Source organism: Protopterus annectens, chromosome 10.part0 (assembly GCF_019279795.1).
Source record: "Protopterus annectens isolate FY-2018-M chromosome 10.part0, PAN1.0, whole genome shotgun sequence".
In the NCBI taxonomy this organism is placed as follows: domain Eukaryota; kingdom Metazoa; phylum Chordata; order Ceratodontiformes; family Protopteridae; genus Protopterus; species Protopterus annectens.
Window position 1 is genome coordinate 338,576,593 of NC_056744.1, and position 24,941 is coordinate 338,601,533.

At 40.6% G+C, this 24,941-nt stretch overlaps 1 protein-coding gene across 3 annotated transcripts in view; it reads right to left on the bottom strand.

The window, feature by feature from the left end:
* Window positions 1-206: 206 nt before the first annotated feature.
* KLHL20 (kelch like family member 20) overlaps window positions 207-24,941 on the bottom strand; it is a 1,442,445-nt gene continuing 1,417,710 nt past the window's right edge. For all 3 annotated transcript variants that reach the window (XM_044085231.1, XM_044085232.1, XM_044085230.1), the window contains one exon: window positions 207-8,397. In XM_044085231.1, coding sequence (XP_043941166.1) covers window positions 8,313-8,397 — 85 coding nt within the window. In that variant the 3' untranslated portion in view covers window positions 207-8,312. The remainder of the gene's footprint in view (window positions 8,398-24,941) is intronic.

A 24,941-nucleotide genomic window follows, 5' to 3' on the forward strand; every position in this document is an offset into this window, starting at 1 on the left:
TATGGCAGCACTGAAAATGTAGCAGCCTTTTACTTAAACACCAAGGAAAAAAATTACACAAGTTTTACATTACTGCATTACTAAAGGTGTATGAAAACATATGTTAATACCAAACCTATCCATGCTCATCAAAAAGGACCTTTTCAAAAAAAAGAAAAAAGGCAAAACAATTTCAGCCATGCAAACACCAAGATATGGAAACCATGGAAAACAAATCAAAGTTTATTTATAATAAAAATGCAGTGAAGAAAGATGAAGTTGTTCTTTCTGCACAAGTGCTCCTGTTTATGCCCTGGTGCAACCCTCCCTCCCCAAACTTAGGGACGACCATAAACTCCAAGAAAAGCTCACTTTCACTCAGACTAAACAACCAAGATTTTAAGGCTACAATTTCAAACTATTTCATTATGCAGATCCAGATAAGGCAGGACACAGCTATTTTGTTCCCCTCATTATGGAATTTAAAGGGCAATAATGCTTGCTTAGCACGTGTAAACATTCTAGACTTCAAGTAATGGTGATATATTTAATATAGACATTCAAAAGAAACATTCAATCCACACTGAAAAATCTCATACTAGTTTCACGGTTTGTATTTCAAAACTGATGAGTAAATCTGCACTGCTGCTATTACCTGCAACACTGCTGGTATTACCTAGAAAGACGATCACCCTTTTAATGGAATTTTCACACATACTATCAAAATGTTTGTATATATTTGAATTTTATTACACTCACTGGTTTCAAAATAAAACTCGTCATCCAAGCCTCTAATCTGAAGATCTTTGAAATGTAACCAAGTTAGTGTTGTTTGAGTGGTCCTGTACTTAATGGACATGCCTTCCAAACAGTGTGCAGCATACTGTCGGTTTGACTTATGGACTTTTAATACAAATAATACTGACTTATTACCTTAGAATGGAACCCCTACAGGACAGATCTTGCATCTGAAAGCACAACTTCTTGACCAGGAAAATGTGATTTGTTGCTCTGTTGTTAATATATTAGTGCTCAGGCAGGAAAGAACTTGAAAAGATGTGGAGATGCCAATATGGGTGTCAATTCTATAGTCATGAAGGAACAGATTAACCCATACACTGTTTTCAGTAAACTACGTTATTTCTAAGATGCCCTTGGAATTGACTGAAAACTTAGTGGGATCTGAAGGCATCGCCACCAATTTCTGCATCTGAACTACATAACCAAAATGAAATAAGGACAGTCTACACTATCACACCATTCAAATACAAGCAGTTTCCCAAACAAAGGGTTGAATTGAAACCTGTTTTTGAAGAACACTGTAGGAAGGTGGTGACAGCAGAAAAACAGAATAACTTGTTTTAAAACTGTACCTAAAAGTGGATAGACTTATTCAAGCCAGATGCCTTCTACTAAGCTTTGCTGGAATACTCCATCTTATTCCCACATGACTGACTTTAAAACTACTTGAAGTTACTCTGAATAGCAAGTTTGCCTACAGGTATACTGGAACCACACACATTGCCTTGTTCAGGTAGAAGAAACTTGAAACATATAGGCTATAAAATGATAACCCTTTTTTTAAGCCAGCTCAAATAGTTACAGCAGCACCATATCGCTTTTAAGCAGCAGTTGGGCAGTAATGCTTTAACACATGATTATCTGCTGTCTCAGCAACCTGTATCAATAACTCAGAAAGTTAATCTCTCTTCTGTGACATTAATGAACTGTTTAAAGTGACTTGATATAAAATATGAGAAACACTGCCAGATCAGTGCTGTCCAGGATTACGTCCTGCCTACTAATATGAGAGTCTTGGTTTAAGGAGCAGCTAGGGTGTTGGAAATCTAGTTACACTGGGATTGAATAAGTAATATCAGATCCCCCCATCCTGAAGGTGGAAGGCAGTCTGGTCTGTTGCAATGCTGACACCTAGTGGGGGCAGGGTGCTGTAACAACAGTATGAAGCTCTGGGGACAGGCACGCACCAAGCAGCATGATCATGTACTGCAGTCGCACAGGACACGTGTATGGATGTGTACGTGCATCACTGACTGGTACGGTAGCAGTCCTACTCGTCCAGGCTGCAGATCAGGAATGAGAGGCAGTGTAAGCAAAAGCCTTAGGCTCTGTGATGATTAGGTCACTGTCACAGCCACCCAGTGAGATTTACCAGTCCAGACACAATTAGGTGTCACACTCTTGGTCATCTGCCATCTGGGAGCAGCCCCTGCCCTGGGGGGTAAGCCAAACCATCGGTCAGATGAGATGGAAAGCTCCAACTGGCTGGCTGACGATCTGACTGGCACTGTGAAGAAACAAGAATGTGTTAAAAATATGGGCAACATCTAGGACACTATCACAACTGCTTGATGTAAAAATAAATCATTTACAATAATTGACTAAAATATGGAGAAACTTTCTTGTTCACCTGGTAGGAGCTGCAAGTAGGACGGAACAGAAGTTAAACTCTCTTCACTAGCTTAGTAAGGACGATGAAAGTAAAGATGTTCATAAGAATGAGAATTTGTGCCGGTCAATGAAACAAACATTTGCCCTTCAATTCTGAAAGGATCAGCAGTGGTACTGAATACTTCTGTCAGCATAGACACCAAGTAAAACATTTTTAAAGGGAGAGCATCCACCTTTTCTGTAAGAACCACAGACATACGAGGTCTGGAATGGTAACCCACGGCTGACAGCCATAAGTACCTTAAAGAATGATGCAGCACATAAAAAATTAAATGGCAAAACATAAGACCACGTGTGAAATGGCAGAAAACAGAACTGGGTTTCTTACAGCACACACGGGTGAGGAGGATTTGTCTACCTAAAATATAAAACATAACTTTTTTACTGTCAGAATATGGGAGAAATTTTCCAAGTTGCTTGCAATTCTTGCTCAGAAACCAGATGAAGGGTTACAAGTCCTACATCTGAAGCTTCTCAAGCTCTTTAGAGGATCAAAACACAGAGGCAGCTGTTGCCAAAGTTTGCGGGCAAAGCAAGAGAATGATCCTGGTTCAAAATTCGCACACTGCCTAAATTTGAGATTGTTTGCACTTCTAGGTATTCTCCAGTCATACAAGACTCTCAGCTCAACCCTTTCCTTGTTTATTCTTTGCTCATCTTTGCTCAGGGGACCTTTATCTACCCTGCAGAGTACACCAGGAAGAGTAAAACATCTGTTCTGAGAAGTCACATAACTTGGTAAATGATACTGCAATACCAGTACAGAGAATGGCCATCCTTCTGAAGTGGCGAGGTTTTACTATTTTAAGCCCAGTCTGGGCTCTGGAGGACAAGAACAAAACCACATCTGTGTGCCAGTGTGCTGCTTGTATGTTAGACTAATGGAGAACTACCAGGCTACATATATCTCTGAATAATTAGACTGTAAACTAAGGACAGTTAACTAAGTCTCAAAACAGAAAGCCACTGAAGAACTATCCTCCTCAGAATCACCTAGCTGAATAAAGACGGACAGACAGGTCTATCAGAAATCAGCTGTCACTACAGCAGTCATTTACACATCATTCTGTTTACCTGCCTGCCATTTAAGTGACAGAATCAACATGCTGCTCACACCCTGCAAAAAGATGCAGGCGTGCACCAGATAACAGCTGCCACAAGGATAGGTGTGTCCATTCTCGGGAGTCGGTGCAGTGCAGCCAGCTGCATGCTGCCATGATCCTTTGGAGGAAGCGGTGGTGGTGCACTTCAGTGTGGCTGTGGGAAAGCAAGCACTTGTCACAGAAAAGGTGGTGCAGGCCTTTGTTATTAAAAGAATGCATGTCTTCCTCTACCTATGGGTGGGGTTTCACCATTATGGCTACGCTGCTAGGATGCCAGGGAGAGCACAAGCGCAACCTTTAAAGCTGCCACACTGCTTGTCCTTTGCTCTTGTACCACAATGGGTGCCTCCCTAGTGCGGGGGAAATGAGGCAGCCCAATCCAAATGGAAAAGACATGATGTCTGGAAGGGGACCTACTTTAGTAGACTGAATTAACACAACTGAAATTTAAAATGCCGAGATAACATCAAAAGGTTACAAGAGCGAGAATGCAGGAGATAGGAATGCAGAAGATCTAAGCAGGTATATATTCTAATCGAAGATTGCTGTACAGTCAGGATTGGGAAATCTACCCTTTTCCTCACTGTTGTGCGATCTCGGAGTTGGTATATATCATTTACAGGTATAACTAATTTCTTTTGCATTTTTGCAGGGGGACAAGCCCTCCTGTGCCCCCCCACCACAAACCCTGGAAATTATATATACCAACTCCGAGACTGCACTATAGTGACGAAAATGGTAGGTTTCCCTATCCGGACTGTACTGCGATCTCTGTTTAGAATACACATCTGGTTTGATATTCTATGTTCCAATCTTCTGCACTCTTGGTCTAGTAACCTTTTGATGTCATTGTCTTGGCATTTTAAATTTCGGTTGTGTGCTCATTCCTTCTACTAAAGTAGATCCCTGGAAGGCACAGCAGCTGAAGAATCGTACAAATGATACAGACCATTTGAAAACTCAGTGGTACTTGTGTAAAATGCTTAGTGAAATAGAGAAATATGACTTCCTCCCATGTTTGTTCAAACAAAACCAGGCAGTTAACTGTGATGTTTCAGCTGAAAGACAAGTCATTTTCAGTCGAGCAATTCCTCCCGCTACCTACTACACCACACGTATGATTCCAGAAAGCTGCTGTGCTGTCCACCTTTTCTTTATACAACACTCACACATTCTGTAGATCAGGAAATGAGCTAATCAACACAGCGGCCATGCAGCTGCTGTCAGCAAAAGATGCTCATCTACCTGAACAATGATGACGATGCCACAACAGCATTAACACAGTGCTCAACAACAGCAGTTTTAGATGACTACCAATAAGGATGTTCATCATATTAATCACTGCTGCAGTGGCTTAGCTACATGGGTTATATCCTATCAAGGATATAACAGCCAGACAGCTTCCAAAGCATGATACTTTGAGTGCATGGAGGGTGGGGTGCCCTAGTACTTTGCAAGCAAGACGTTATATCCTTGGCAGTATATAACCCAGACAGTTAAAGCTATTGCAGCAGTGACCATTCAAATATCTTCAGTTATAAAAAGTTCCCTTACGAATATGTACTTTTGACCATTGACACCTCAGTCCTTAATGAAAGTGACACATTTGTTAGTGAGCTGAATGCTGCAGCATTGCCAGAAACACCTTGTATATCACCAACTGGAGATAACCTTTGCCCAGAGCAAACAATATGGTAACCAGGTACAGTTCAGCTGGGAAGTGGAAAGAAGTATAGTTATAATCACACAATCACCTTCTTTGGCTTGACCAGATTGCTGGAATGCTTTATGACCTTCTTAGCTACGCTGAAACTGAGTGAGGCATTTTATTACGGAAGGACTGATGTGCTCCTCTCTCCTGGCAAAAAGACCACTGTAATCTAAGGGTAGTTAAATACATTAACTGCTGATCAGAACTGAAAAGGCCCTACTTCAGGAAGGAACACAATGGTAGTAACTGAAAACAGAGGAGGCTCTTAATGACATGAGCTGGAATGTTGATCGTATGTAGTCTGGAAAGACAAGAAGGAGAAGTAACCTGTACGTTAAAAAAGCTTTACTTTAGCTGGCCATGAACATACAGAAGTTCCACCTATACGTACAGGGTACTTGCCAGAAATGGGCTGCCATCCCTCTTATCCAATCCAACACTCAATGCCATTGTGAAGAAATGAGGCAGCCCAGGACATCTGAAGCATGACCTTGGCCCACTGTATACCTCAAGTACAAAAGGCATCAAAAACCCTACCGGGGTCACTGATAACACACAGCAAGAAAACTGAACTCTGGAAACAGAACCCAGCAACTGCAAGATCCAGTTCTAAGTTGTAAAAACGAGACACATGTGAAAGACAACAAGACAATCAGTCTGTTAACTTTCAGCAGGGACAGCAATCTGAACTGGGGGGGGGGGGTCTATTACTTCTCTACAACGGAAAGGTGTGGAATGCTCTCGGCATTTTCATCATTGCTCTATTTCTTCTTATTCTGGACATTTTATCTGATGAAACTTCCATGATATTATGGCTCGTTGACACAATGAGGCAAGGAAAATTCACTAGACGGTATCTTGCTAACAGATTGCAGGATGCTGTTTAAAATGCTTAAAACATCTTGAGGTCTAAAAAAACTGCTATCTGATATAGATAACAGAATTCTTCACCCCACTATAACAGACAGGTGAACTACAGAAATGGAACAATCCACTTGCAACTGCTTGGTTTACCTGGTAAGAAAGCTGTAACTGCCTTCTGTATGGGACTGCTGCTATAGCAAACTGTGGCTTACACATTTCAACATAATTAACAAAATGTGTGCTTATTTGGTTTACACAATGAGAACCGAGAAGCAATTACAGCCAGATATAATCAAAGTGCACAGGATCCAGCACCAACCATGAGCAGAACCATGCAGCAGATTCCTTTCAGGTGAGCAGTAAGGTAATACCCACAAATAAACATCTGACAATATATAGGTCTTCAGGAAAACACGTTTGCAAGATTGTCTGTGGAGAAACATTCAGTAAACCTGGACACTCCTCCGATGAGCTCTGTGCATTCAATGCACTTCTGTAGTACAAAATGCTCCAAGTACAACCAGAACAGAAATAGCAAATAACTGCACAGCTCAGAATGGTTTGGAAATGCACTGCAAATACTGACTGCCTAAACCAGAACAGCCTGAGCCGAAAAGCTGCTTCAAGATGATCAAATGAAGACAAAACAGAAGAACTTTCTCCATTGAGAAGTCTAGGGAAGCAGGCACATGATGCAGGAAAGGGGAGTGCATCCAGGAATAGACATCACATCATGCACAACTGTTCAAGACTGACAGCAAGGTAAGAGGAAATCACTAATCATCTTCAGGAAAACCATCCACTAATTAGGAATACTGGCAACCTGGTCTAGCAGCAATGCACAGTCTTTCTTAAATGAGTCACAAAAGGGTTTACTCAGAATATGCAATAAAATGTCAACACGAAAGATGCAGAACTGAAAAGTTCAAAAGTGGAACTATATAACTTGCTAATTACCTTTGTCTGGCATTATTTATCCTTACCATAAAAATTAGGATAGATTACTCTGCTGTCCCACATACACTGCAATGTCAGCCCTTCCATTCCTACTACAAAAAGAAAATGACGTGACATTTGGTAAAGGATTTGTATATGTAGTATAACTTATGGCAATCTGTCTCATTGGGCTTGGAGGGAGACAGGCAGTAAGCAGAGGGACACAAACACGACACAGAACAAAGTGCCACTTTCTCCTGTGAATTAAGTAGCTAAAATGGTGGATGCAATAACAGTAAGATCACAAGATGGGGTAAACTAGTTTTAGACACCAGATGAGAACCAGTGACTATTTCAGTGAATGAAACTCCAGCTATGTCATGTAGCAAACTGCAAATGAAGAAACAAGAAGGGAGAAATGATTCCATAAAAATATAAAATGGGATAAAAAAAAACTTCTGGCATCTGGTATGATGTCTGCCAATTCACAACAAAATCACATTTGAGTTTGTCAAAAAACATTTTAAGTGCAGTAATACTTTTTCTCATGTTCATGGGATTTTCATCAAAATCAGTTTAAAAGTCCACTACCCCCTCTTCCCCACTCAATGTTAGCACCTCACTCTGGTTTCTCTTTCGTCACTGCACATGAAGGTAGGACTGCTCTGTTTATGCAAATACACGCCAACACCACCTTAAAGTGAGATTGTTTATGCAGTGTCATTCTCCAGATTTGCTGATCTGATCTTCTGACACAACCACAAGGAGACCGCACCAAAAAAGGAGAGCTTAAAGTCCATCATTGTCTGAGCATTTAAAAAAAGTGATGCAGGAAATGTTGCCAAGGAATATGCTGTACTTCTCTTTTGCTCAAAAGCAGTTAGTCCCCTTAATGTTGGCACCTTCAAAGTGCGCAACACTTTCCTTAATGCTCCACATTAAATTCCAAGGCAGAGAGAGGCACTGGCAGAGAGTAAACATCTCAACACATCGTATACGAGCCGCTCAGGAGCCCTCAAGTCTTTGTCTTTAAATATTGCACAGAAAAATTTTACCTTCAGTCTGAGTGCGCTCACAGCAAACATGCCTTCTGATGACTGTGAGTATCTCTTTGTTATTGAAAAGTTCATTTATCACCTAAACTCCAAATCTTACTCTAAAGTCTATGGAACAAAGGTAGAGCTTCTCAACAACAGTAGCAGCAAAAGCATAAGTCATTTCTGGGTGAAAAGTACTTCATCCTTGGGTTACCATATGTGGGATTCACAATGTGTCATTTTGATGACTCCTACCCCACCTCCTAGTCGGCGATAGTTCATGCCTCCATACAACCTAAAGACAGAAAAAAACAATCAAGATTACTGTCATTGTGCTACACAGATCCAGGTTCAGTCATTTAATATACAATACATCCCTACTGCTGGCATATCTAACACCAATATGACTCTCAGTTCACACCTTGTTCAACAATCCATGGCCTACCTACCAAAGACACAAGGTAAAGGGTTTGGTTATTGGAAAGCATGCCTAAGCTTTAAAAGGCCCTCTGGGGTCATTAGCCTAGTAATCACCTATGAACCTATGCTCTCTAAATGTGACTTACTCAGTTGAAAGTACAGGTGTGTAAAATCTTACATAACGGTAGATATCCTTGGCTTCACTGCTGCAGTATTCTTAACATATGGGATTCCCTGCCGTGAAAGCCAGATGTCTGGCCAGGCTACCAAAGACTCCTGTTGCTTTAAAGGTAAGTCTAATGTCACCCAAACGCTACTTGAGTAGCATAGGGCATAAAGGTGGTACTCAGGCCTACCATAGTCAGAACTGACTGTCCCAGTAAAACACCAGTCTAAGGAACTCAAGAGGTAATCTGTACATCCAGAAAGGCAAAGGACTGGGGGGGGGGCGAATACTGCAGCAGTGAAGGCAAGGATATCTATCATTATTGTAAGATTTTTCGCATCTGTACTATGTCCTTACATTCACTGCTGCAATACTCTTTACATGGGTCTATATTAGTAGAATGAAAACCCTAAACTGCGAACGCTCACATGAGCGAAAATGCCAGGAATAAAGTGGGATTGCAGGGTCGTGTTACAGTGAGGAGTGGGATATTTGCCCTTTCCTCACTGTAGTGCGACCTCGGAGTTAGAATATATAGTTAGCGGGGGGGGGTGTGGGGGGGGGCGCAACCACCCTCAATAGCAACTTTGATCACTGGCATTTTCGCTCATGTGAGCGTTCGCAGTTTAGGGTTTTCGTGCTTCTAATATAGACCCCTTAACATATGGGAGTGTGCCAAAGCTCAAGAAAAAATTAGGGAGGGGGAAAGGAGCAGAAGAGTCCCCTAAAAAGCCATGAAGAATGGCACTAGCAAAACCAGCTCTAGCTATAGTGATATCATCCAACTTGTAGTGCTTGGTAAAGGTACGCACAAAAGTCCAGGTATCTGCTTCAAGAACAGAATTACTATCCAAGCCCTTGAAAAAAGCACCAAAAGAAGCCACAGCTCTTGTAGAATGAGCCTTGACTGAAGAGGGAAGGCTCTTGCCATGAAAAGTGTAACAAAAAGAAACAGCCTTAGAAATCTTAGAAGAAATAGCTTGCTTGGATACAGCAAGTCCCAAAGATCTAGGATGAAAAGAAACAAATAACTGATCAGATTTTCTAATAGCTACAGTCTTATCCAAATAAATCCTTAGTTGCCTATGCACGTCCGAAGTATGCAGCACCCTCTCACTGTCAGTTTGCGGAGAGGAGAAAAAGTAGGTAAATGAACAGACTGATTACGTGGTAGCTCATTAACTACCTTAGGCATAAAAGAGGGGTTAGTGCACAAGGATGCAACATCCTCATGAAAGATCAAAAGAGGAGGACAACCCATAAGGGCCTGTAACTCAGGGCATCCATCTGGCAGAAGTAAGAGCTAACAAAAGAACAGTCTCTCTTTCAGGAACAATGTTGGAAGGAAGCTAAAGTAGCAGGCTCAAAAGGAGCTAGAGTCAATTTCTCCAAAACAAAATTAAAATCCCAGGGAGGACGAACAAGCTTCCTGGGAGATCTAATATTAAGGACTTCTTTAAAAAACTGTTTCACCTCAAATCTAGCAGCTAAATGAGGAGAAAGAGACAGACAACGCAGATATAGCTGATAACTGGGTCTTCATAGAAGAATAGGCCAAACCAGCATTGAGGAACTCACACAAATAAGAGAGAACCAAAGGAACATCCACAGTAACTGGGGTCCAGGTTACGAGAGAGAGAGAGAGAGAGAGAGACACACCAAACAGAAAACCTCTTCCATTTAGATAGTAGGATTTCCTAGTAGTAGGTTTCCCGGCCTCCTCCTGGACTTGCAGCACATCCTCAGAAAAAAAGGTGTCTATAAGGAATCAAAATCCTATCGCCCACAGTGTCAGTTGAAGCATGTACAGGTGAGGATGGATAAGAGATCCCTTGTCTTGTAACAGTACATCTGACCTGTGAGGTAACTTGTGATGATTGCTCATTGCTAAATCAGAAGAGGAGGGAACCAGTGCTGTTGCAGCCAAAATGGAGTCACCAACAAGATTTTGGGGGCATCCTGTTGAATCTTGAACAGGACTTTCGGTATGAGAGGAAAGGGAGGGAATGCATAAAGAAACATCCCCTTCCAAGAAAACGAGAGCGTATCTACCTTCAACACCAGAGGACCTGGGACTCTGGGACAAAACAGAGGAAGCTGTCTGTTCAGAAGGGAAGCAAAAAGATCCACTTGAGGAGTATCCCACTGGTGGATAACATCCAGAAACACATCCCTGTGAAGCATCCACTCATGGGACTCAGTTAAGGACCTGCTCAGAGTGTCTGCCACAATGTTCTGACCAAAAGGGATATAAACTGCCTGAAGAGTCACTTGATACTCGACAGCAAGATCCCATACCAGAAGTGCCAGCTGGCAAAGAAGGTAAGATTTTGTTCCCTCCTGTCTGTTTACATACCACATCACTGTGGTATTGTCTGTGAATATCTTGAGAGGCCCTCATTTCTGACACTGGTGTGCTTCTTCTACTGATGAGGTATCCATACCTGCTGGAACGTTTATGGAGCCAAATGTCACCTCCCATCCCATGCCTGAAGCATGTGTAAACAATTCCTGAGGGGGATGAAAAGGAATCCCTGGATTCAGAGACAACTGCTAAATCTACCAGTAAAATTCCTGTCTGAGACAAGGAAGAAGAGGAAGTACAAAGTCTAGAAGATAAACCACTGAAACTTTCTCATGTGAAGTTTAGCTAGAGGGAGCATCAAAATTGTAGATGCCATGAAACCCAGAGTTCTCAGAAACTCTCTGGCAGTAATGGAAGCCAGAGGAAGAAGAATGTGAAAGAAAGAAATGAGAGTTAAGGCCTTTGGAGGGGGCAGGGAAGCCAGTATTGGCCATGTGAATCCTGCAACCCAGAAAAAACATGATCCTGAGAAGCAGTTTGAGAAGACTTTTTGAAATTTATAGTGAAACCCAGACTATGAAGAAGGTAAACAGAAAAATGAAGATTTTGCAAAAGGATCTCTGGAGAGGACGACTGAATCAACAGGTCATCTAAGTAAGGAAATATTTGGATCCCTTGAAGCCTGCAGAAAGCAATCACAGGAGCAAGGCATTTGGTGAAGACCCTTGGGGCAGTAGAAAGGCCAAACCGCAAAACAGAGAACTGAAAATGCCAGGAAGCAACAGAGAAATACAAAAACTTCCTGAAAACAGGACGGATTGGAATATAGATATAACCATCCTTGAGATTCAGAGATGCTATATAGGCCTGAGGGAGCAATACAGGAAACAGAATCTGAAGGACAACATCTAAAAGGAAGGCACTTTTAGAAAACTAAACAAACAGGAACACCAGCCGTACCACAGCAACAAAATCTATTGAAAATAGTAAGCGCTTTCAAGGATCCAACCCCTTCATCAGACTACATAGGAAAAAACAATACAAGGCTTAAATAATACCATTAATTAAGAGAAGTCAGCATTTAAAAATACAGTGACCTCTATATGTGCATGATGATGGCTAAAATCAAAATAATTTACTAGCGCAGATCAACTATAGTGAGTATAATACAGAATAAATATATAAGTTTCACATATAAACAGCAATCATAAATAGAAAATTTTTAATAAAAAATCTTTTAAAAATAGCAACTTAATGTTTCAATGGCCTATTCTTTAAAAAAGGTTTGAGGGACACATTATTATTCAATCTGGGGGGTTTATCAGCACTAAATAGCATAATCCATCTCTGGTCAGCAGCTTCTGTGTAATTTACCAGATCACCTCCTCTCTTATTACTAAATAAAATCTCTAAGACCAAGAATTTAAATATAAGACTAGATCCTTCTTTCATATTGTGCCTAGCCAGAGCACTGCTCTCTACCATTTCTAATGTCTCGGTAGTGTTCTAATATTCTATCTTTAAGATGTCTGTTGGTTTTACCAATATAAAATGAGAAACATATCACACAATATGCTAAATAAACATTGGATGTCTTACAGTCTGCACAATGGGTACTATTAAAGCTAAAACACGTATGTGAATGTATAAAACAACTACCTGTGTGAATGTGTATGCAAGCTGTGCAACCTCTGCAGGCATAAGTGCCTGTCCTGTCAAACCTACTCGAATTATTGGGTGCATCAGACTTGTAGCATAAATAGCTTTTTAAAGTTCTATTATTTCAAAATGTAAAGTTCGGTCTATCACCAATTACATCCTTTAATCCATCAACCATGGAAAGAATACCCCAATTCCTATAAATAACATCACAGACTGTACTAATATCGCTGGCAAAGGTCAGTGGCATCCTTAATTTGTTACTACTCCCATCTTTGTATGTTCTTATACTACTAACTTCTGTATTATTGGTGGGGCACAAGACAGATCTAGCTCTGAAGTAGGGTTTACAACGATCACCACTAGCCTTCCATGCTTCATCTATATGGCTATCAAACACTCGGCTGTCATAACCTCTCTCTAAAAATTCAGATTTCAACTTCTGGAGTGCTGCATGCAACTGTTCATCATCATTATAGAGCCGCATTACTCTAACACCTGCCCTTTAATTACATTACTTTTTGTATGGTTTGGATGCATACTTGTGTTGTGCAAACAATTATTCTTTCTAACATACTTTCTATATAAACTAGTCTTAACAATATTTAACCGGTCTTTACTGACCTTCACATCCAAGAATTCGATTTCATGAACAAAGTACTTGAATGTGAATCTAAGAAAGTCAGTGGTCTCATTTAGGTATCGAATAAATGCATTCAACTCGGGTTCAGTACCCTGCCACAACAAAAAAAATATCATTTGTATACCAAACTATGAATTTACTGTACAGCTCATTAAAAAGAACAAAGGAACGTTCCCAATATACCAAAGAAAGGTTGGTGTAGCTATTGGCGCAGGCTGTGCCCACAGCTACACCACCCTTTTGAATGTAGTATTCACCACCAAACGTGAAGATGTTATTATTCAAAATAATATCCCGTAGGGTACAAATAAAACAATTTTGGTTAGACATGATACCTGCATTACTCAACACCTCTCTCACATTATCTATGCCCCATTGGTTCAGAATAAAGATAGAATATTAGAACACTACCGAGACATTAGAAATGGTAGAGAGCAGTGCTCTGGCTAGGCACAATATGAAAGAAGGATCTAGTCTTATATTTAAATTCTTGGTCTTAGAGATTTTATTTAGTAATAATAGAGGAGGTGATCTGGTAAATTACACAGAAGCTGCTGACCAGAGATGGATTATGCTATTTAGTGCTGATAAATCCCCTGGATTGAATAATAATGTGTGCCTGAAACCTTTTTTAAAGACTAGGCCATTGAAACATTAAGTTGCTACTTTTAAATGATTTTTTATTAAAAATGTTCTATTCTTTATGATTGCTATTTATATGTGAAACGTATACATTTATTCTGTATTATACTCACTATAGTTGATCTGCGCTAGTAAATTATTTTTATTTTAGCCATCATCATGCACATATAGAGGTCACTGTATTTATAAATGCTGACTGCTCTTAATTAATGGTATTATTTAAGCCTTGTATTGTTTTTTCCTATGTAGTCTGATGAAGGGGTTTGATTCCTTGAAAGCACTTACTATTTTCAATACATTTTGTTGCTGTGGTACGGCTGGTGTTCCTGTTTGGTTTATACTGAGTTTGTGCACCGGCTGTTTTATTAGTTGGAGAGATTTTCAGTTTTTTGATCTACTTTTAGAAAACTGTTTAGATGAGAGAGGTCTAGAATACATCTCCAAGTGGCCTCTTTCCTGGGCACTAGAAACAGTCTTGAGTAGAACTCTAGGCACCTTATGAATGGTACCCTGAGTCGAGAGATTTAGAAGAACCTCTGGGGAAAAAGGGAAGTTGTTCCAGAGGAGGCTGAGGAATGCCCATAAAAGGACGGGATTTCCACATCCTGAAGTATCCTTGGCGAATGATTCACAGAACCCAAGAATCCTGAGTGATCTGAAGCCAAATAGGAAGAGAAAGGCAAAGAGAAATGTGGCTGTGAAGGGACAGATGGTTATAAAGCACCTGGATTGTCTGTAAAGGAAGGGTTCAGAGTCCCCGAAAACTGAGGAACCTTAGCAGGAGCAGCCTGTTTGCCACTCTTCTTATCTTTAGTAAAAGGGTGGTATTGTCTATGAACAAAGGCAGGCTTAGTGGGGTAGTTTCTCAAATTTAGGCACAAGAGAAACAAACATACGTCTATGTTCCTGTAAAGTCCTACCCTTATCCTGAAGGGACTTAAACCAGCAGCAGCTTCTCCAAACAAAGGCGTAGAATGCAGAGGGGATATCCATCAACTTCACCTTAATATCATCAGGTAGAGGTTGAAGCCTAAGCCAAGAATGCAAACTCATCACTGAGCCAAAAACAACAGCCCTAGAAGAGGCATCTGTCGCATCATAACTACATTTAACAGAATGAGGAACAACTTGAGAGGAAGTCTCTATCAAGGAAAAACAGAAGTTAATCCTCAGGTATCCAATAAAACCTGTCAGGTTTCTTGGCAGCAGGGAGCAGAGAATCAGGCGCATGACAGGCATTGGAAAAAGCATCCAGCAAAGCATCCAAACAGCAGGAATAGCTGGGTCTACATTACATAACTGAAGAGACACTTCTTCAAATATGTAATCATCGACCCCTAAACACCAAAATGCTTAAACCGCGAACGGCCAAAACCGCAAAATTTTCCTAGGGAAAAAATTTGCGGGGCCACAGAAACAAGACAAACACTTCAAATGTAATTTAAGTGGGGGGCTGTGCCCCCCACACCCCCCCTAACTAAATATACCAACTCAGAGATCGCTCTACGTTGGGGTAAATGGTAAACTCCAGGAATGGGCAACTGAATTTTTTCCCTAGGAAAAAAATTGCGGTTTTTGCATTTCGGTGTTTAGGGGTCGATGATTACATATTCGAAAAAGTGTCTCTTCGATTATGTAATACAGACCCGAATAGCTGAATGGTTAGGAGATTCCAACTGCAGCAACTCATTGTACCTCTTATGGCTATCACAGACCTGAGCAAAATCCTACCTAAAAAAATCCATCATCTTAGTGCCCAAAGGAAACTGCCTCAAAATGAACATCAGGACTAATAGATTCCTCCTCCTCTGACACACAGTCTCAAAGGAGAAGGAATTTGAGTACAATAAGTCAGGGATTCATCATCTGAATCAAACTCAACCTCAGAAGAATCTTGTTCTCTAGGTCTTTTAAGGGGAGTAGAGGACCAAGGAGGAGCAGGAACCAAAACCCCTTGAGGAGGCTTTAAGGACATTAAAGCAGTAAACAGTCCCTGAGTAAAGGCTTGCCACTCCCTTTGTGCACCCTAGGAGCAGAAGAAACATTTATGTTTTTGTTTCTTCTTTAAGGGAGCACCTCCTCCCAAAAACTGAGAAGGCTCAGACCCAGGACGACTGTCGAGAACCACGGTATGAACTTCTTCTCCAACTAAAAATGGAGGAACTCCCTTAGGCCCCTCAGAAAAATCAACTATGGTTCCCCATGAACGTCCGAGATGGATGCCTGCAAAGCCTCTTCGAATGTGCTGCCAGTCAGATCCTCACTGGCCTCCAACATGGTTGTGGCAGAGAAATCTGACAGCCCAGCCAGGCAAGCCTCTAAGTTTGTAACAAACTCAGGAGAAACACCTGGCAGAGACTGGACAGCAGAATGTTCCCGTCATACCTTTTTCACAGTCTTCTTCCCTAACAGCTGACCCTCAGGGTGGGAATTCCTTCCATTGTATCTTTAGCTTAAGACACTGCTTCTCAAGATACAAGGAAAGGGAAGAAAGTTTACTGTCAAGGGTTTTCGGGACAAGCCTGACAAATTAAACAAGATGCATGGTCATGAGAAGCTCCTAGACAAAAAAAAAAAAAGAAAAAAGACACTTACCGTGGCAGTCTTTATGGGGAATCTGTCTCCCATATTGGCATTTACCCTTCCTGGATGACATTAAACTCAAGGAGCACAAAACAAGAAAAAACAAAAACAAAAACACCAATGGGGCACTGATCTGAAACTGCAAAGAAGACAGCAAACAGGTTTATGTAGTCACTGGTGAATGAAAATGCGTTTAACTGGCAGAAAACAGACACAGGTAAACAGACCGATGGTGAAAAGATACATTCGGACTGGCGGTAAAGAAGCTCCGAGTATGGTAGGCCTAAACATCACCTTTATGCCCTATGCTATGCAAGGAGCATTTGGGTGACATTTGGAGTACATTTAAAGCAACAGGAGTCTTTGGTAGACTGGCCAGACATTGGACTTCCACGGCAGGGAATCCTATATGTTAAGAATACTGCAGCAGTGAATATAAGGACATCAAATGGAATCTTAGTTAAAGGAGATGACTCATGACCACAACATGCGTCTGACATAACGGGGTTACAAATAGGGATGCATAGGTGGTCAAAGAGTTATAAAGTAGGGACAATCTCAATCACATCTCCAAGAGGGACAATGGTGCTGAAACAGGGGATGGAAAGGTACATCAGTGAGGCTGTGTTTTCTAAAGTGGGAATGGAGAAGAAGAAATGATAGCTACTTCAAGAAAGTAGCACAAAGTGAAAAGAGGAGGAGGAAGTGAAGGAAAAATAAAGTACTAGCTGAGCTGCCAGTAAATAGAAAAAAAAGTAAATACAGAGGATAAGTGGCAACAAACTGGGAAGGAAAACAAGCATCAGGGAGTGAACAGAGAATAAAATCAATGAAGGTAGGGAAAGGAAAGAGAAACAAGGCAATGGCATGAGCAGAAAATCATGGTAAAGAAAAGTGGGATGGGTAAAGAATACCAGCTGGATGACTGATCTAATGATGCAGAGGAAGGACATCTGCTTGCACTGCCAGCAACTAGAGTGTAAGAATGGCTTTCAGATGCTGGTAAGGCTGATGGGGGATCGAACAAGGAAACTAATAGTCAGCTCTCCTTTCCTGGGAGTAGGGTTTGGAGAAGCCCCATGACTATATAACCTCTGCTGGAGACTAGGCACATCACAGCTTACCCATTCAGACTACAGGGGAAGACAATGGCACTACTGACATCACTGAACTAGCTACTCCCAAGGTAGCGATACTGACTGGCACGTATAATGACTGCAGTTCATGGCTCCACTCAGATAACACCCTGATGGATCCCCCACTCCACAAGACAAGAAGAGAGTACTGTCAAGTTAGACATCCTGAGGAACTGTGGGCCATTCCAGAAAGGGTTGTGTCAGGTGTACCTACAAGGTACAACTAGGGGATCCAGGAGTTGTGTGGGCATGAAAACTGAGAGAATGTCTAGTGGGCTTTACATGCCAGGAAATCATTTTATGTTGCACAATGTATAAACAAAGGTATGCCATCCAAGTCCAAGGAAGTCACTGTTCCACTGTATTCAGCATTCATCAGACCTATCATTGAGTACAATGCCCCTTTGGTATGTACCCAACCAGGCATATCCAGGAATTGGAACGTCCACAGAGGTTCCTCACTAATGAATACAGGGAATAAGTAAAATGTTCTATGCAGACTGCCTCAAGCCCTATCCCTGTATTCTGTCTCCTACAGGCTTTTGAGGGGAGATCTATGCCTGGCATACAGGGACACCACTCTGATGAACCTCCTGCATATCCACAAAACAAACAGCACCAGAATTACCCATTCTAAAGACTTGAACCTTGTCTGTGATATAAACTGGACCTGCTGGGGAGACAGGTATGTATCCCAGAGACTACCCCGTCTCTGGAACAGGCTCCCCCATCCATGTGAAGCAGAGTTTCTCAGTAATCTAATTCAAGTGCAACTTGGGAAATTGGATGGAGAACAGGAAATTCATCCCTGGTTTGGCACCTATTTCTCTAATGGACAAAGGCAACCTGTAAATGGTTCATCTCCCAGGCCCCTGCTTGTAAATGTTGCATCTCAAGTTCCTGCTTACACTTATCATGGGTATGAAAACTTGTCAGAGATTTGAGATGCATGGCTACGCTTAAAAAGGCCCTTGTGGTCATTAGCCTAGTAAACACCTATGAACCTAAGGAGAAGATAAAATCAGAAAGGTAACAATAAAACAGAAAGAAGGACATTGGAGATCGGAAGACAGCAGAGTAATGAACAGCAATAATTACAGAAGCATAAGCAGCAACATGGCTGAGATGAAAGTACTACTGCCAACAGGGAAGCTCACATGGCTTGGATATGAGCCAATAATAAGAGAGGGTGGGATAGATAAACAGTGTAAAAAAACAAACTCCAAATGAGAAAAAACACCTTAGATCACTGGCTCTGTAGCAAAACGCACCCAAATAACAAATGTTAAAGGCCACTTATTATATCTCAAATTCCAACATATTATTATTATTGCCCAAAACAGAGTGTTAACTATATATATATGAATGGATAATATATATATATATATATATATATATATATATATATATATATATATATATATATATATATACATTCATTAAATTATCTATTCAGAGCTTTAAGCTTCAAAATACTTTTGATCGATCCATATTCATTTAAACCTGGCGGTATGTATGCTGCAGTTCTAATCTGCCACATCAATTCAATCTCTTCTAACTTTAACTGCCATGGTCCCCCTCTCAAATCACATTTATTCTGCTGTATTACAGTGAATAAAAACCTATGACCAGAATTTTCATTAATATGCCTAGCTAAAGCATTTAAGTTATCACCTCTATTAATGCAGTATAACTGCTCATAAATTCTTTGCCTGAGTTTTCTTTCTGTTTTTCCAATGTAATATGAAGCACACATTTCACAGGTTGCAAGATATACTACTGCTCTAGAGTCACAGTTATATGTTCCATTAATTGTGTACATCTTATCCCTAACTGTTACCTGTTTACTCCATTTTACATGTTTACACTGTGCACAAGCCCCACACTTTCTCATCCCCAATCTCTTCTTGTTATTATCCTTCTTTTCTAACAAGCATTTCATGTTTACTCCATTGTATATGTTTACACTGTGCACAAGCCCCACACTTTCTCATCCCCAATCTCTTCTTGTTATTATCCTTCTTTTCTAACAAGCATTTCAGATTTGGCCCTCTTCTATATGTAAATCTCGGGTTCGTGCCTAATTATTTACACAACCCGCTATCTTCTAATATGATGCACCAATTTTTAACGAAGATTTCTTTAATTCTTTGATGATCAATAAAGCATGTAAATAGGAAGTTGGAGCTAAAACTATTACCTTGTGTTGTCAAATTCAAACTCAGACTCTATTGTGCAAAATTAGTTATAGTAGTACTATTAATATGGTTGCATAGTAAGGGGCCAAGGTGTCCTGATCTTCTCTTGGTTGTTACCTCAGCCATAATCTCATTAATAAATATTTCTGGATAGCCTCTCTTAATAAACATTATCTTCAAAAATTCGCATTCTTTCACAAAATCAATATTATCAGAGACCATCCTTGCCGCCCTGACCATCTGTCCCTTAACTACCACCCTCTTCTGATGGTGAGGATGGCAGCTGGTATAATGTAGGAAACTGTTCAAATATGTCGGTTTCCTACATATTACGGTCTTAAATTGAGAATTAATTCTATCCTTAATCAATATAACATCTAGAAAATTGATACTATCATGGCCAACATTATGTGTGAATTCCAAAAAATCTGTCATACTGGTAATATTTGAAATAAATGGCTCAATAAGGCTTTTTGCTCCTTTCCATATTAAACACGTCGTCCTGGTACCTAGTGTATATAACCTAAAAATTGTTGGTTATTTGGGCGCGTTTTGCTACAGGGCCAGTGATCCAAGGTGTTTTTTCTCGTAGAGGGTGGGACAGAGTAATCTCTGGATACAGGCTATTTAATATTATTAGAATAAAGCAGTGAGGAAGGGGGATAGTGGAAAAATTACTAAGGAATCTGAAAAAAAAAAAAAAAAAGGGGGAGGCAGGATAAAACAACAAGGAAACAGACTAGGGAATCAGAAGAACAAAGCTGGGCCATAGGAGCTCATCAGACTCCCATCGGTAGGTCCGTTACGAGCTAAAGGAAGGAGTTGGTACACTAATATCTACGGACTTCCCAAAGCAACTATTAGAGATAAGTTGGTTAGTGAGAGGATTAAGGAGAGGCAGGAAAGAAAAGGGTAGCTATGACTACCTAGTAAAATCTGCACAAGGCCGACAAACATAATATGGTCTAATGAAGGTGAATAAAACAAGTTTAATCCACACTTCTGAGTAATAACCTTTCAAAGAAAAGCTAGGCATTGGAACCAAGAAAAGAAGAATTCTTGATGTAATTCTTTGTAGAGAGGGCTATGTGTGGGACGTAAAACTTAGAGCATCACTGTCAAACAGTATCCTTATTGTAACTAGGCCTGGTTGAGTCTAGGATTATGGAGGGGGGGCTGTGTCTGAAAAGATATAGTATTTAAGAGGTAAAGGTTTTGAGATAAGGTACAGAAGCTGTGGTGTGTAATAAAAGTTGTTTAAGGGCACAAAAGACTGGAGTCTGTCTGCAAAAAAATAGGAAACGTGAAAATAGTCCAAAACAAAAATACCTAAATAGGGACAAAACAAATTAAATACAAAGAATGGATGGGCAACGGCAGGACCAGTGGTTGAAAAATACAGAGGCCAGAAACAAGGCTACAAAGCATGTGAAAACACCCAAGGAAAAGGAAGACAAACTGGCAGTGGGTGACATTCTCTTGTATGTGACACACAGAAGGAAGGCAGGAAAGCAAACAGATGAATTGGCTTGAGATCAGAAGTATAAGGATGCCGAAAAGCTGTACATTTTAAATGATTACTGATCATCAGTGTTGTTCAAGAAAGGCAGGGTATGACTCTGGGAGGCCAGGATGGGGAAGCAGATAAGATGATAGAGGCAGAGGATAGAATCAGAGGCACTGAGGACAATGTGCAAAAGCCTGATAGGATTCCATCCAGGATGTTCATGAAGGCTGTGGCTGCTAGGACACTAAGTAAACCACTAACAGGTAGAGCTTTTCAACAGGCTCCTTAAAGAAGGGACATCCCAAGGGACTGGCAAAAAAACAGCTACTCATCTACAAAGGTTCAACAAGGAGCAGACAGGGGACTAAAAGTCATTAAGCCTGGCTTCTGCAATGTGCAAAGCAATGAAAAATGGTAAACCTGAAGGCAGCATTCACAACATTCTGATTACCATCAGAAAGATCCAGTCAGAGAAACCTAATTCAGTTCGGTGAAAGTTTTACTATTAGAGATGTGGTCAGAGGTAAGTATGAGGCCATCATCTATCTGGTGGCAATTCAGAAGTCCAAGACCCAATACCATGAGTCCCAGCACTTATAAAACAAAACTGCGAGCCAAACAAATAGTGAATTCTGAAACTCAATATTACACCATTAAAGCATGTACTATATACCAACTCTGAAGTCACTGTACCTCTGGTAGCAGCTTCTCAGTATGCATTCTCCTTAATTCATATCTACAGTTATGCACTCTCAAGGATCACAGCTATGTCTTTCAGAACTTCAGCAGGCACTAGATCTATCTGTACCTCAGCAAAGCCTGACTCTGCCCCCCCAAAACAGGCTTCTTGTAAAACATGAGAGATAATAATGGGCAATAAACACTGCAGATCAATGGAGAATTGGTTAGAGGGCATGTGCAATATGGAAGAACCACTGGGGGATATGATAAATGTTGTCCAACACGGATCATGCCTATTTAATGAATGCCCCTGATATCACACATGACATTGAAAACTGAATTAATCTCTTTGTAGATGACAAGAAGGGGGTAGAAGTGGTTTCCCAAGTCACATATTAATGGTAATGATGCAGCAGTCTCAAAAGGAGGCAGAGTTGGTGCTTTTAACTCAAAATTTAGCTCCAGACAGCTGCTAGCTTTTTTGGGAGTGGTCTGAAGACTATGCCTTTTTGAGTACTTGATCTGTGATGTGGATGGCAGTGGCACAGCTACAGGCAGAAATGGCTGAAGTCATCTCTCTACAGAATGTAAGCTAAACCTGAAGAGCACATCTGAAGACACTGTAGCACAAACTGCAAATCCTTATGTTTTGGGTACTGGTTCCTCCTTTGGCACCACAAGAAAACCTTTTCCAGATAGGTAGAGATTATTACTTGGTACATGGTTGTGTTTTTTAGGTTGTCCCAAGACAAAGGTGGTTCAATGAACAAAATAGTTGTGTAAAATCTTCTATGTTGCAGTAGTCATAACACAAGGGGATCTTCCACCCCAAAGCGACCTGACCTTCAGCCAGCATACAACAGCTTTTAACTATTAAAAGTAGGTGGGATGTCGCATGTATGGCTTGTCTAACATCAGCCATAAAAGGGACATCCGCACGTACAATCCTCAGAACTGAAACGCATCAGCAGGAACACCAGTCTAAGGAAAAAAGAAAGTAATCTGCCATCCAAGGAAAAGAACAAGGTACAGGGGAAGGACAGAATACTGATTCAGAGAAGAGAAAGACATCCAAGGTTATGGTAAGATTTTACATAACTATTCTATGTCAGTTTATTCTAATGTTGCAGTTGTCTTAACTCAATCACTGGAATGGAGCTCAGGATGTTTGCACTGCAATTTTCAATGGGCGGAGCCTAAGCCTTTTGACAGAATCAAATTATGTCATCACATTTCAAACAAATGTCCACATCTCTGGAACCATGGGGGTTATATGAAAGAAGTATAAATAGCAAACCCTTCAGCACAAACTATTTTTATAGTGGTAGTATTCTTTAGGTGCTAAATCTTAAACCAAATTTTATAAGTTACAGTAAACACAGTAACTATTACGTTTGTAATATTTTGCAAACGACTTAATATCTCAGCAACCACTCAAGTTACACACGGGTCTATATCACCAGATCGAATGTTTAGGTTATTGAAGACCTAAACTTCAAACTGGTAATACTGAAAGCAAAAAACCATTAATGGTCGATTTAACACATGGAAAGAATTTCCTTGGCAGTTAGCCGGATTTTGCTGTTTTGTCTACTGTACAGTGATTTCAGAGTTGGCATATTTAGTTAGGGGGGTGTGGGGGCACAGACCCCCACATTGGTGTGTGTGTGTGTGTGGGGGGGTGAAGCCCCCCACTTCGTTTGGGTTTATTTTTTTTTGTGGCTAACGGAAGTCTTTCCCTGCTCCATTTGCGGTTTTTAGTTTCAGTATTACCAGTTCGATGTTTACGTGTCTGATAACCTAAACATTCGATCTGGTAATATAGATCCATTACACACATACTGTCAGCAAGCATTTTATTCATTTAGCTGAGAGCTTTTATACGAGGCTACAGAGTTCTGTGTTACCTGGTTGTTGAGTCATTTAGAAAAAAGTGAAAATTATATCTATATAAATTATCATCATAAAAATAACTGTTACTATCTCTTTACCTGCACTAGACAGAGGTCAAATATTAATGCAGTTGAGTTTGCCATCATCTAAGCTTTAAGACAAACTCTTTTAAAAACTTGTATATAGCATGGTTTTGGAATTATTGATCCAAATATGAACAAGCAATATTTAAGGCCTAGAGGCATCAGTAGGAGGTGCACCTGGAGGCATCATTCGGATGTAATGAGTTAACATGAGGGAGAGTACCAAATCTTAGGAGGAAACCTGGGAGGAGGAAGGAGCAAAGAACTTTCTACAAAACCATGAAGAATGGCTCTACCAAAACCAGCTCTAGAACTATCCAGCTTGTAATGCTTGGTAAAAGTATGAACAGAAGAACAAGTGGCTGCCTTCAAAATACTGTTAGTATCCAAACCCTTAAAGAAAGCACCGGAGGAAGCCACAGACCTTGTGGAGTGAGCCTTAACAGGAAAAAGGAAACTCTTACCATGAAACACATAGCAAAACAAAATAGCCTTAGAAATCCAAGAGGAAATAGTCTGCTTGGAAATGGGCAAACTCAGAGCCCTGGGTTGAAAAGAAACAAGCTGATCAGATTTCCTGATAGCCTTACTCTTACCCAGATAAAATCTAAGCTGTCTATGCACATCCAAGGTGTGCAAGATCCTCTCACTGGAGGATTATGGAGAAGGAAAAAAGGTGGGCAATTGAATAGACTGATTAAGAGACAACTTATTCACCACCTTGTACATAAAGGAAGGATTAGTAAGTAATGAGACCCTATCCTTATAAAAAACAAGAAAAGGTGGAAAAGCTATTAAAACTTGAATACTCAGAAACCCTCCTAACAGAGGTTAAAGCCAGTAAAAGAACAGTTTTCCAGGTACAAAGTTTTAAGGAAGCTGAAGCTGCAGGCTCAAATGGGGCTACAGTTAGTTTCTCTAAG